Below are 12,495 nucleotides of genomic sequence, written 5' to 3'. Positions count from 1 at the left end.
TATTTATTTTCATAATGAAAAGTGTCTGGCAAAATAAAAGGTGGGTAAAAGTGTCAGTTTAAAGGTTTAAAAGTGTCTGGCAAAATGAAAAGGTAAATAAAAGTATATCTGTGTTTAGAAAGATATCTAGATCAACTCCATGGAGCACACAACACCACCCCACAACCTCCCAAAGGCTTTTTTCTCTGGGTTATTGTTTTTCACTGAGTGAATCTAATGTGTGAGGGACATTGAGTGGGGTTGTGTGTCTCTGGTTTGTGCAGTTTAGTAATATACAAGGCTGAAATCTGAACATGAGTCTGACAATCTTGCTCCTGTAAGCTATTACTAAGATATGGGGTAGGTCGACTCTTAAATCATCATTGTAAGGTCCCAATCAGTGATGTAGTGGTAAGAGAAAGATGTGGGTAAACTGATCGTCGGGCCGCCGTGAAAAAAGTCACGCTCTCTTTCAATACATTTATTTTCCGCAAAAGGTGGGTAAAAGTGTCTGGCAAAATAAAAGGTGGGTAAAAGTGTCTGGCAAAATAAAAGGTGGGTAAACTGTGTTTACTGACCAAACCCTGTGTTTACAGTCCACTGGTCCCAATCATACTGACCAAACCCTGTGTTTACAGTCCACTGGTCCCAATCATACTGACCAAACCCTGTGTTTACAGTCCACTGGTCCCAATCATACTGACCAAACCCTGTGTTTACAGTCCACTGGTCCCAATCATACTGACCAAACCCTGTGTTTACAGTCCACTGGTCCCAATCATACTGACCAAACCCTGTGTTTACAGTCCACTGGTCCCAATTATACTGACCAAACCCTGTGTTTACAGTCCACTGGTCCCAATCATACTGACCAAACCCTGTGTTTACAGTCCACTGGTCCCAATCATACTGACCAAACCCTGTGTTTACAGTCCACTGGTCCCAATTATACTGACCAAACCCTGTGTTTACAGTCCACTGGTCCCAATCCAAACCCTGTGTTTACAGTCCACTGGTCCCAATCATACTGACCAAACCCTGTGTTTACAGTCCACTGGTCCCAATCATACTGACCAAACCCTGTGTTTACAGTCCACTGGTCCCAATCATACTGACCAAACCCTGTGTTTACAGTCCACTGGTCCCAATCATACTGACCAAACCCTGTGTTTACAGTCCACTGGTCCCAATCATACTGACCAAACCCTGTGTTTACAGTCCACTGGTCCCAATCATACTGACCAAACCCTGTGTTTACAGTCCACTGGTCCCAATCATACTGACCAAACCCTGTGTTTACAGTCCACTGGTCCCAATCATACTGACCAAACCCTGTGTTTACAGTCCACTGGTCCCAATCATACTGACCAAACCCTGTGTTTACAGTCCACTGGTCCCAATCATACTGACCAAACCCTGTGTTTACAGTCCACTGGTCCCAATCATACTGACCAAACCCTGTGTTTACAGTCCACTGGTCCCAATCCTACCCCTGTGTTTACAGTCCACTGGTCCCAATCATACTGATCCAAACCCTGTGTTTACAGTCCACTGACCAAACCCTGTGTTTACAGTCCACTGGTCCCAATCATACTGACCAAACCCTGTGTTTACAGTCCACTGGTCCCAATCATACTGACCAAACCCTGTGTTTACAGTCCACTGGTCCCAATCATACTGACCAAACCCTGTGTTTACAGTCCACTGGTCCCAATCATACTGACCAAACCCTGTGTTTACAGTCCACTGGTCCCAATCATACTGACCAAACCCTGTGTTTACAGTCCACTGGTCCCAATCATACTGACCAAACCCTGTGTTTACAGTCCACTGGTACCAATCATATTGATCAAACCCTGTGTTTACAGTCTACTGGTCCCAATCATACTGACCAAACCCTGTGTTTACAGTCCACTGGTCCCAATCATACTGACCAAACCCTGTGTTTACAGTCCACTGGTCCCAATCATACTGACCAAACCCTGTGTTTACAGCCCACTGGTCCCAATCATATTGACCAAACCCTTCTGGTCTATGTTACCTTATGTCTTTATCTCTGTCACTCATTTTGTTATCAAACAATCAATACAGACACTTTGTCTGGTTTGCTGTTTAATGCAATCAAACGTGTTGAATACACATTTCTTCAAGACATAGATACATCATTTACATTTAAGTAATTTAGCAGACGCTCTTATCCAGAGCGACTTACAAATACATAGTCAAGTCTATAAACTGGAGGTAGGATCTGTTAGATTGGCCTGTCCCTCCCTACTGCTTGTGTGTTCTCTGCTGTGCAATGCCATGTTTGGGCGCCCACTGGTGGTCTTATTCAGAGATGCATCACTGATGACTCCTTAAAAGTGCTACACATAAGATTTTTTCCTCAAATTTTTGCATCTTAATTTCAAAAAATGTCCAAAATATATCTGCCGGTAATAGTGAAATGATAGTGTGTCGCAATATTACTGACCCGCCAGTGTTGTGATTGGCTGGTGTATTCGCCTATTGATTCCTTTTCCGCCACAGCAGCATCTGTGGTCAAACTAGGAAAGCTGTTCTGACTTTGTGGCTGGGATATCTAGTGGAAATCACTCATTTCTTGGTTTAGAAAATTCTACACGGTTCGCTCAATTTCAGTTTATGTGAAAAAAACAATCACTGAATAGTGACCAAAACCGCTGTTTGATGCTGGTGGACCAAAACCAAAAGTAGCTTTTGATTTGGTCCACCAGTTTCAAACAGCTGTAAAAAATTATATTGTTTGTTATTGAAAAGATATTTCACAGCAATTTAGATGGTACATTGATTCCATACACTATGCAGTGCTTGTTTTCTCACATAAACTGAAATTGAGCAAACAGTGTAGAATTATAGCAACCAGAAAATGACAGAGCAATTTACACTTGATAACATAGCTACAGAATAGTCAGAATAGCTTTCCCAGTTTGAAAACAGATGCTGCACCGGCAGGAGAAATCAATAGGTGAATATCACAGCCGATCACAACATTAGCGGGTCATTAATACGGTGAAACACCATCATTCCATTATTAGAACCGGATATATTATGGATTTTTTTTCTGATATTACAATGCAAAAATAAATCCTGTGTTACACCTTTAATATGTTCCATTATATTCGTCCTGTCTGAAAAATATGCAAAAACTCAAGAGATGATTATCACTTGACATCAAAGGAGGACAAAAATGAATTCCGCTCAATAAAATGCTATTGCTATAGACAGGATCTATTGCTTAAGTCTTTGGTTATTTTATGTCATACAAGTGTGTGTGTTTGCGTGCTTGCATGCGTGTATCAGTGCGTGTGTTTGTGTGCCTGCATGCATGTATCAGTGTGTGTGTTTGCGTGCTTGCATGCGTGTATCAGTGTGTGTGTTTGCGTGCCTGCATGCATGTATCAGTGTGTGTGTTTGTGTGCCTGCATGCGTGTATCAGTGTGTGTGTTTGCGTGCTTGCATGCGTGTATCAGTGTGTGTGTTTGCGGGCTTGCATGCGTGTATCAGTGCGTGTGTTTGCGTGCTTGCATGCGTGTATCAGTGCGTGTGTTTGCGTGCCTGCATGCATGTATCAGTGTGTGTGTTTGCGTGCCTGCATGCGTGTATCAGTGTGTGTGTTTGCGTGCCTGCATGCGTGTATCAGTGTGTGTGTGCGCGCACGTTCCTCTGCAAAATGATTTAGTAAAAGTATGTTTTATTATTCAGGACGTTAATATTGCACTATACATATTGGTTTCGTGGAAAAGCTACAGAGTATTTTCAGGTGGTGTACTGTTAAAAGCTGTGACTCACCTTGCCCTGTCACAACAAAGTGAAATAGTGTTCAGATGGGTCCCAAATTATAATCCTTCATATTTATAGCAGTGTGAAATACCTGTATCAGTAATATGAGTCTGTTCTCAGACACCCTCATAGACAAACTCAGAACATGACCTCAATACTTGGAAGCACTAAATCAAATCCTATTTAAGATCAGCTTTCACACGATGTCTAAATGGCTGTGGGATCTTGTCAGAGACTGGGAATAGTACATATTCTCTGCGTTTCAACACCTTGTTTGGGCCTCACATTCAAATCTTGACCCTGAAGCTAGTTACAATGCCCCCCCAATTATTCCCTTCAATGCAGGGACATATTTAGACCTGGGGCACCAGGTGGGTGTAATGAATTATCAGGTAGAACTGAAAACCAGCAGTACTCCGGATCTCGTATGGTTAGATTCTATGAGACTGTTATGTTACTTCCCAGATCTCTTTCAAAACTTTTCCTGTGTGGCTCAGTACAGACTGGCTGGGTCTGGGCCTGTCTATTATATCAACGGCCAAGCCAGCTGTCAGCCATCCATTAAGTCTCCAAGTTTTGATTCTGTATATTATAGGGCTCATTTCAGTCATAGACACATTTAGTGAGCTCAGTAGCTTATGTTTCTTGTCTGTCTCTATCGTCTACAGTCCACCTCATTCTGGTCTGGTCTGGTCTGGTCTGGTCTGGTGGTCTGGTCTGGTGGTCTGGTCTGGTCTGGTCTGGTGGTCTGGTCTGGTGGTCTGGTCTGGTGGTCTGGTCTGGTGGTCTGGTCTGGTCTGGTCTGGTCTGGTCTGGTGGTCTGGTCTGGTCTGGTCTGGTCTGGTCTGGTGGTCTGGTCTGGTCTGGTCTGGTGGTCTGGTCTGGTGGTCTGGTCTGGTCTGGTCTGGTCTGGTCTGGTCTGGTGGTCTGGTCTGGTCTGGTCTGGTCTGGTCTGGTCTGGTGGTCTGGTCTGGTCTGGTCTGGTCTGGTCTGGTCTGGTGGTCTGGTCTGGTCTGGTCTGGTCTGGTCTGGTGGTCTGGTCTGGTCTGGTCTGGTCTGGTCTGGTCTGGTCTGGTCTGGTCTGGTCTGGTCTGGTCTGGTCTGGTCTGGTGGTCTGGTCTGGTCTGGTGGTCTGGTCTGGTCTGGTCTGGTCTGGTCTGGTCTGGTGGTCTGGTCTGGTCTGGTCTGGTCTGGTCTGGTCTGGTCTGGTGGTCTGGTCTGGTCTGGTCTGGTGGTCTGGTCTGGTCTGGTCTGGTCTGGTCAATATGTCTGGTTGAACAATGTCCAAGGCATCAAAGCAGAGCTGCCCGTCTCAGCAGGTTCCATTTCAAAACCATCCTCAGACATGTATAACTCATTATGAGACAAATCCAATATGGATGAATCATGGCAACAGACAGTTCTCTCTATATTCTATTCAGATGGTTGGTGTTTTCTCCTGATACTGCTCTTGTAGTGCTCTGATAATGGCATCTTTCTCTAATCTGACTGGCCATCAGAAGCTCTGTAAGAAATGCTTGCTCTTCCTGGCCTCAGCGCTCAGCTCTCCAGGGGTGCTAACCCTAACCTTCGCTCTTCCGGGCCTCAGCGCTCAGCTCTCCAGGGGTGCTAAGCCTAACCTTCGCTCTTCCTGGCCTCAGCGCTCAGCTCTCCAGGGTGCTAACCCTAACCTTCACTCTTCCTGGCCTGAGCGTTCAGCTCTCCAGGGGTGCTAACCCTAACCTTCGCTCTTCCTGGCCTCAGTGCTCAGCTCTCCAGGGGTGCTAACCCTAACCTTCGCTCTTCCTGGCCTCAGTGCTCAGCTCTCCAGGGGTGCTAACCCTAACCTTCGCTCTTCCGGGCCTCAGCGTTCAGCTCTCCAGGGATGCTAACCCTAACCTTCGCTCTTCCGGGCCTCAGCGCTCAGCTCTCCAGGGGTGCTAAGCCTAACCTTCGCTCTTCCTGGCCTGAGCGTTCAGCTCTCTAGGGGTGCTAACCCTAACCTTCGCTCTTCCTGGCCTCAGTGCTCAGCTCTCCAGGGGTGCTAACCCTAACCTTCGCTCTTCCGGGCCTCAGCGTTCAGCTCTCCAGGGGTGCTAACCCTAACCTTCGCTCTTCCTGGCCTCAGCGCTCAGCTCTCCAGGGGTGCCAACCCTAACCTTCGCTCTTCCTGGCCTCAGCGTTCAGCTCTCCAGGGGTTCTAACCCTAACCTTCGCTCTTCCTGGCCTCAGTGCTCAGCTCTCCAGGGGTGCTAACCCTAACCTTCGCTCTTCCTGGCCTCAGCGCTCAGCTCTCCAGGGGTGCTAACCCTAACCTTCGTTCTTCCTGGCCTCAGCGTTCAGCTCTCCAGGGGTGCTAACCCTAACCTTCGCTCTTCCTGGCCTCAGCGCTCAGCTCTCCAGGGGTGCTAACCCTAACCTTCGCTCTTCCTGGCCTCAGCGTTCAGCTCTCCAGGGGTGCTAACCCTAACCTTCGCTCTTCCGGGCCTCAGCGCTCAGCTCTCCAGGGGTGCTAACCCTAACCTTCGCTCTTCCTGGCCTCAGCGTTCAGCTCTCCAGGGGTGCTAACCCTAACCTTCGCTCTTCCTGGCCTCAGCGTTCAGCTCTCCAGGGGTGCTAACCCTAACCTTCGCTCTTCCGGGCCTCAGCGTTCAGCTCTCCAGGGGTGCCAACCCTAACCTTCGCTCTTCCTGGCCTCAGTGCTCAGCTCTCCAGGGGTGCTAACCCTAACCTTCGCTCTTCCTGGCCTCAGCGCTCAGCTCTCCAGGGGTGCTAACCCTAACCTTCGCTCTTCCTGGCCTCAGCGTTCAGCTCTCCAGGGGTGCTAACCCTAACCTTCGCTCTTCCTTGCCTCAGCGTTCAGCTCTCCAGGGCTGCTAACCCTAACCTTCGCTCTTCCGGGCCTCAATGTTCAGCTCTCCAGGGGTGCAAACCCTAACCTTCGCTCTTCCTGGCCTCAGCGTTCAGCTCTCCAGGGGTGCTAACCCTAACCTTCGCTCTTCCTGGCCTCAGCGTTCAGCTCTCCAGGGGTGCTAACCCTAACCTTCGCTCTTCCTGGCCTCAGCGTTCAGCTCTCCAGGGGTGCTAACCCTAACCTTCGCTCTTCCTGGCCTCAGCGCTCAGCTCTCCAGGGGTGCTAACCCTAACCTTCGCTCTTCCTGGCCTCAGCGCTCAGCTCTCCAGGGGTGCTAACCCTAACCTTCGCTCTTCCTGGCCTCAGCGTTCAGCTCTCCAGGGGTGCTAACCCTAACCTTCGCTCTTCCTGGCCTCAGCGTTCAGCTCTCCAGGGGTGCTAACCCTAACCTTCGCTCTTCCTGGCCTCAGCGTTCAGCTCTCCAGGGGTGCTAACCCTAACCTTCGCTCTTCCTGGCCTCAGCGCTCAGCTCTCCAGGGGTGCTAACCCTAACCTTCGCTCTTCCTGGCCTCAGCGCTCAGCTCTCCAGGGGTGCTAACCCTAACCTTCGCTCTTCCTGGCCTCAGCGTTCAGCTCTCCAGGGGTGCTAACCCTAACCTTCGCTCTTCCTGGCCTCAGCGTTCAGCTCTCCAGGGGTGCTAACCCTAACCTTCGCTCTTCCTGGCCTCAGCGTTCAGCTCTCCAGGGGTGCTAACCCTAACCTTCGCTCTTCCTGGCCTCAGCGCTCAGCTCTCCAGGGGTGCTAACCCTAACCTTCGCTCTTCCTGGCCTCAGCGCTCAGCTCTCCAGGGGTGCTAACCCTAACCTTCGCTCTTCCGGGCCTCAGCGTTCAGCTCTCCGAAGGTATCAAAGAACTGCTCCATCTCCCTCTGCAGAGTGGTGTTGCGGCGGTCGGCATCGGCCCTGGCACGCTCCACGTTGCGGATCTTGATCTCGGCCACACTGTGCCAGCGACGCTGCTGCTCCAGGCTGGTCCGCAGTCCCACCACCTCCCCCTGGAGGGCCTCGTTACGCATCTCCAACCTGGGAGAGACAGGACAGAGAAGTACAAGGAGTCACACACAGAGGTTTCACTCTGCTGGTACTACAGGACTGTGGTGTAACATGTAACATGTAGGACTAATATGTTATTGTAACCTGGCACATGTTGAAGATTCTATATAGACTGTACACTGAGTGTACTAAACATTAGGATCACCTTCCTATTCTTGAGTAGAATTCATCAGAGCATGGACTCTATAAGGTGTCAAAAGCTTTTCACAGGGATGCTGGCCCATGGTGTCTCCAATGCTTCCCACAGTTGTGTCAAGTTGGCTGGATGTCCTTTGGATGGTGATGGACCATTCTTGATAAACACAGGAAACTGTTGCTTGAAAACCCAGCAGCGTTGCCGTTCTTGACACACACAAACCCGGAGCACACTACCATACCCTGTTCAAAGGCATCTTAATCTTTTGTCTTGCCCATTCACCCTCTGAATTGCACACATACACACTCCATCTCTCCATTGTCCCAAGGCGTATAAATCCTCCTTTAACCTGTCTCCTCCCCTTCATCTACACTGATTTGAAGTGGATTTAACAAGTGAAATCAATAAGGGATCATAGCTTTCACCTGGTCAGTCTATGTCATGGAAAGAGCAGGTGTTCATAATGTTTGGTACACTCCGTGTAGCATGTATATAGACTGTTGACGAGGACTGCTGTTGCATTGGTATGGTTTATTCACAGTTCTATTACCTCTGGATCTTGGCCTCGAACTCAGCCCTCTGCCTGGCCATCTGTTGTCTGAGGCCAGTCAAGAGCCAGTGCATGGCCTGGGAGGCCGGGGGGACGCGGAGGTCTGGAGGAGCAGAGGGCAGGAAGACCTCCGAGCTGCCCGTGCTCAGGGGGGCATCAGTGAGGGCAGAGGAGGAGACTGGGGAGTTAGGAGGGAGGTCCTCGTCTCCTGGGTCAGTCCTGAAGGAGGGGAATCTAGTGGACCCCCGTCCTGGGCTGGTTCTGACCACACCACACCCATTGTCTTCCAGGGACAGAATCTCACAGGAAGACCAGGAGCTTCTGGTGTCTACCATGCTGGTCGTGCCCACCTCCACTGGGCCAGCAGGGCTGCCCCCACCACCATCCGCAGCCACCTCCTCCATGCGTTGTTGTGTGTCCAGGTTGTCATAGACAGACAGAGTACTGTCCTGAGCCTCACTGCTACCACTGGTGCCAGTAGTCCCCTGTTCTGCAGCCCAGCTGGGATCCTCTGGGCCCCTCCAGCCAACGAGCAGCATGCTGCTGGGTTCTGGGGCTGCCTGTAGCGTCACTGTGGATGCAGATTCTGTGAGTTGGGAGGCAGGGTGGGGGCTGTCTGCGGTCTCAGTGGGCTGGGACTCTGACTGGGACAGAGTGTGTCTGTGGTACAGAGGCCCAGAAGCAAGACTCACTGGAGAGAACATCTCAGCTGGCTGCTGCTGGTGGTCTGTGATGGACAGCCGTGTGGCTAAGCTGGTTTCATCTGGGTTTTGGGCCGAACCTCTCCTCTTAGGGATCAGAGGCAGGGAGAGCTGGCGGGAGCAAGGGGAAGGATGGTGTGCTAGCTGTTGTTGGGGGAGGTGCTCGGCTGTTATGCCCAGACTGTAATCATGCGACTGGGTCTGGGCTGTTGGCTGGATGTGCGCCCCCTCGAATGGGTCTCCTTTCCATCTCTGACATGGGTAAGAGTCAGGGCGTGAAGAGCCAGGGGCCTCTATGTCTCCCCCCTCCCTGGAGAAAAGGCACAGGTGCTCCCTGATCAGCTCGGACATAAGCTGCTGCACCACGGCTGCCCCTGGGGGCGGGGGGACGGACAGACAGACAGACAGACAGACAGACAGACAGACAGACAGACAGACAGACAGACAGACACACACACACACACACACACACACACACACACACACACACACACTGAGTAACAGCTGGACACATACAGTACAAACAGCATCACATGGCACACAGCATGTTACACAACAATGTGTTGATATAAACACTCTCTCAAGGACACATGGGCAGACAGACAGACACTATCTTTATCTGCCTATATCTGTTTCAGTCTGTCTTCACTGGCTCTGTATCTGTTGGCTAGTTCTGTCTAGCTCTGACCCATGTCTCTTTCTCTGAATAACACTGTCACCAGTGGAGGCTGGTGTGAGGAGCTTCAGGAGGACGGGCTCATTGTACTGGCTGCAATGGAATAAATGGAATGCTATCAAAAATATGGAAATCACGTTTTACTCCATTCCTTAATTTCAATTCCAGCCATTACAATGAGCCCATCCTCCTATAGCTCCTCCCACCAGCCTCCACTGACTCTCACACACCTCCAATGATACTCTCTGGATCTTCAGCTTTGGGTCGTAGGATGTTTGGGCCAAAAACAGTAGCCAGGTTCTGGGTGCTCATCTTGTTGCTGCTAGAATAGGACTGGACTTCGTTCAAAAACCTGTATTGGCAGTGATTTATCTGTATGAGACTTGGGCAGAGTCGATTTTGTCACATCTGCTACATAACATACAGAAATGTGTCATGGTTGAACAGATGAGGCTGTATGTATGTTGTGACTGGGCCACAGGCCAATTCTATTGGGTCGTTCCACCTCAAAAAGTCCAAGAAAGAGGATTTTGACATCCACTATCTCAAATTGTTCTGAAATTGTTTCTGTTGTTAGAAAAATATATGATTAGCATTTTTGCACCATTATTTTTCTGGGATACAAATCATTTGATCTCTGAGAAATTAAGCTAATTGATTTCACCCAAATTTGTCATTTTAATTTATAGGATTCATATAATATTTAAAAAATATAGTAACTGACATTTGATTTAGATGAACCTTTTTTTAAAACAATGAGTTAGATATGAGGATGGTCAAAAGCCATGCTTCATGTGCAAATCATCCTGAAATAGCTCAAAATGTATTGTGTAACTCAATGTTACTTGGATATGAAACGTGAAAATGCTAGTATAGGTACCATTGACATGCATTGGATTTCTGCCACAAATTTGAAAAAGTTAGCATTTGAAACAGTGGCCAGGTAAATAAAACCAAAGCATAGATTGCTGTCGTACCTGGTCCATAAACTGCTTACAGGGTAAGGAAACCATTTGGCAATATGGGTGAGCCGTTTTTCCCTTTAACATTGAGGGGGGGAATTCTTAAAAAAAAAAACATAATAATAATAATAGCAGGAACAGCACCATCTAGTGGACATAACCAGGTAATATTGGGATGTAGGATGGGACATAAACCTAACAACTTCAATAACTCTGAACAGGGGGGGACATCACTAAATTCACTGAGAATTTCTTACATAGGATGAAGAAACTCCAAGCCGCAGCTCCATACTACTAGTCAGACATAGAGAACTGATACCGTATACATCATGTACGGATAGGATTCTGGGTGGATAGGATTCTGGGTGGATAGGATTCTGGGTGGATAGGATTCTGGGTGGATAGGATTCTGGGTGGATAGGATTCTGGGTGGATAGGATTCTGGGTGGATAGGATTCTGGGTGGATAGGATTCTGGGTGGGTAGGATTCTGGGTGGATAGGATTCTGGGTGGATAGGATTCTGAGTGGATAGGATTCTGGGTGGATAGGATTCTGGGTGGATAGGATTCTGGGTGGATAGGATTCTGGGTGGATAGGATTCTGAGTGGATAGGATTCTGGGTGGATAGGATTCTGGGTGGATAGGATTCTGGGTGGATAGGATTCTGGGTGGATAGGATTCTGGGTGGATAGGATTCTGGGTGGCTTTTGACAATCTATATGGATTCCACGTCTTACTCGTTGTTAGAAAAAAAGTTTGGTCCCAATCGGATGTTTGGGTACTATATTTATTGAATATTATATAATATGACTTCTATAACTTAAAATGCAATCAATTAGCTTAATTTCTCAGATAATTATATTTCATCAAAATGATGTTGCAGGAATTCTAATCTTATCTGTTTCTAACTACAGAAATGATTTCAGAACCATCTGAGATGGTGCCTGTCATGGCTTGTTGAAATGACATAAAACGAACCTATAGTGCAGGAATCATCAACTAGATTCAACTGCAGGCCGATTCTTCTTGAGCTAGATGGCCAGGGTGACGGAACATAATTACAAATCATTTGTAGACTTCAAATTGACCGCGAGAAACAAAAACAGATATAATATTTGACTCAAATAGAATCATTTCAAACCTTGCTTACGTTTGTATACGATCACATACAGTGCCTTCGGAAAGTATTCAGACTCCTTGACCTTTTCCACATTTTTTTTGCATTACAGCCTTATTTTCTAATTGATTAAATTGTGTTTGTTTCTCAACAATCTACACACAAGACCCCATAATGATAAAGCAAAAACTGTTGTTGTTTTTAGAAAAGTTTTCTAATTTATTAAAAATAAAAAACATTTATTACATTTACATAAGTATTCAGACCCTTTACTCAGTACTTGTTGAAGCACCTTAGGCAGAAATCACAGCCTCCAGTCTTCTTGGATAAAATGCTACAAACTTGGCACACCTGTATTTGGGGAGTTTCTCCCATTCTTCTCTGAAGATCCTCTCAAGCTCTGTCAGGTTGTATGGGGAGTGTTGCTGCACAGCTATTTTCAGGTCTCTCCAAAGATGTTCAATCGGATTCAAGTCCGTGCTCTGGCTGGGCCTCTCAAGGACATTCAGAGACTTGTCCTGAAGCCACTCCTGCGTTGTCTTGGCTTTGTGCTTAGGGTCGTTGTCTTGTTGAAAGGTGAACCTTCGCCCCAGTTTGATGTCCTGAGATCTCTGGAGCAGGTTTTC

General features: G+C 47.9%; 1 protein-coding gene across 50 annotated transcripts in view; it reads right to left on the bottom strand.

The window, feature by feature from the left end:
* Positions 1-5,145: 5,145 nt before the first annotated feature.
* Positions 5,146-12,495, bottom strand: part of LOC118385731 (rho GTPase-activating protein 24-like) — a 10,351-nt gene continuing 3,001 nt past the window's right edge. The window contains exons 5-10 of one of the 50 annotated variants that reach the window (XR_008138878.1): positions 10,020-10,141; positions 8,413-9,487; positions 6,699-7,696; positions 6,491-6,594; positions 6,179-6,386; positions 5,146-5,347 (exon numbers count right to left, since the gene is read on the bottom strand). Coding sequence is in view for 3 of the 50 variants with exons in the window: in XM_052520609.1 (XP_052376569.1) it covers positions 7,474-7,696; positions 8,413-9,487; positions 10,020-10,141 (1,420 nt within the window). In the remaining 47 variants the exon portion in view is untranslated. The other 49 variants (XR_008138881.1, XR_008138877.1, XR_008138879.1 and 46 more) reach the window with 49 other exon arrangements.

Source organism: Oncorhynchus keta, chromosome 6 (genome assembly GCF_023373465.1).
Source record: "Oncorhynchus keta strain PuntledgeMale-10-30-2019 chromosome 6, Oket_V2, whole genome shotgun sequence".
NCBI lineage: Eukaryota > Metazoa > Chordata > Actinopteri > Salmoniformes > Salmonidae > Oncorhynchus > Oncorhynchus keta.
This window is presented reverse-complemented; position numbering and strand designations above follow the sequence as displayed.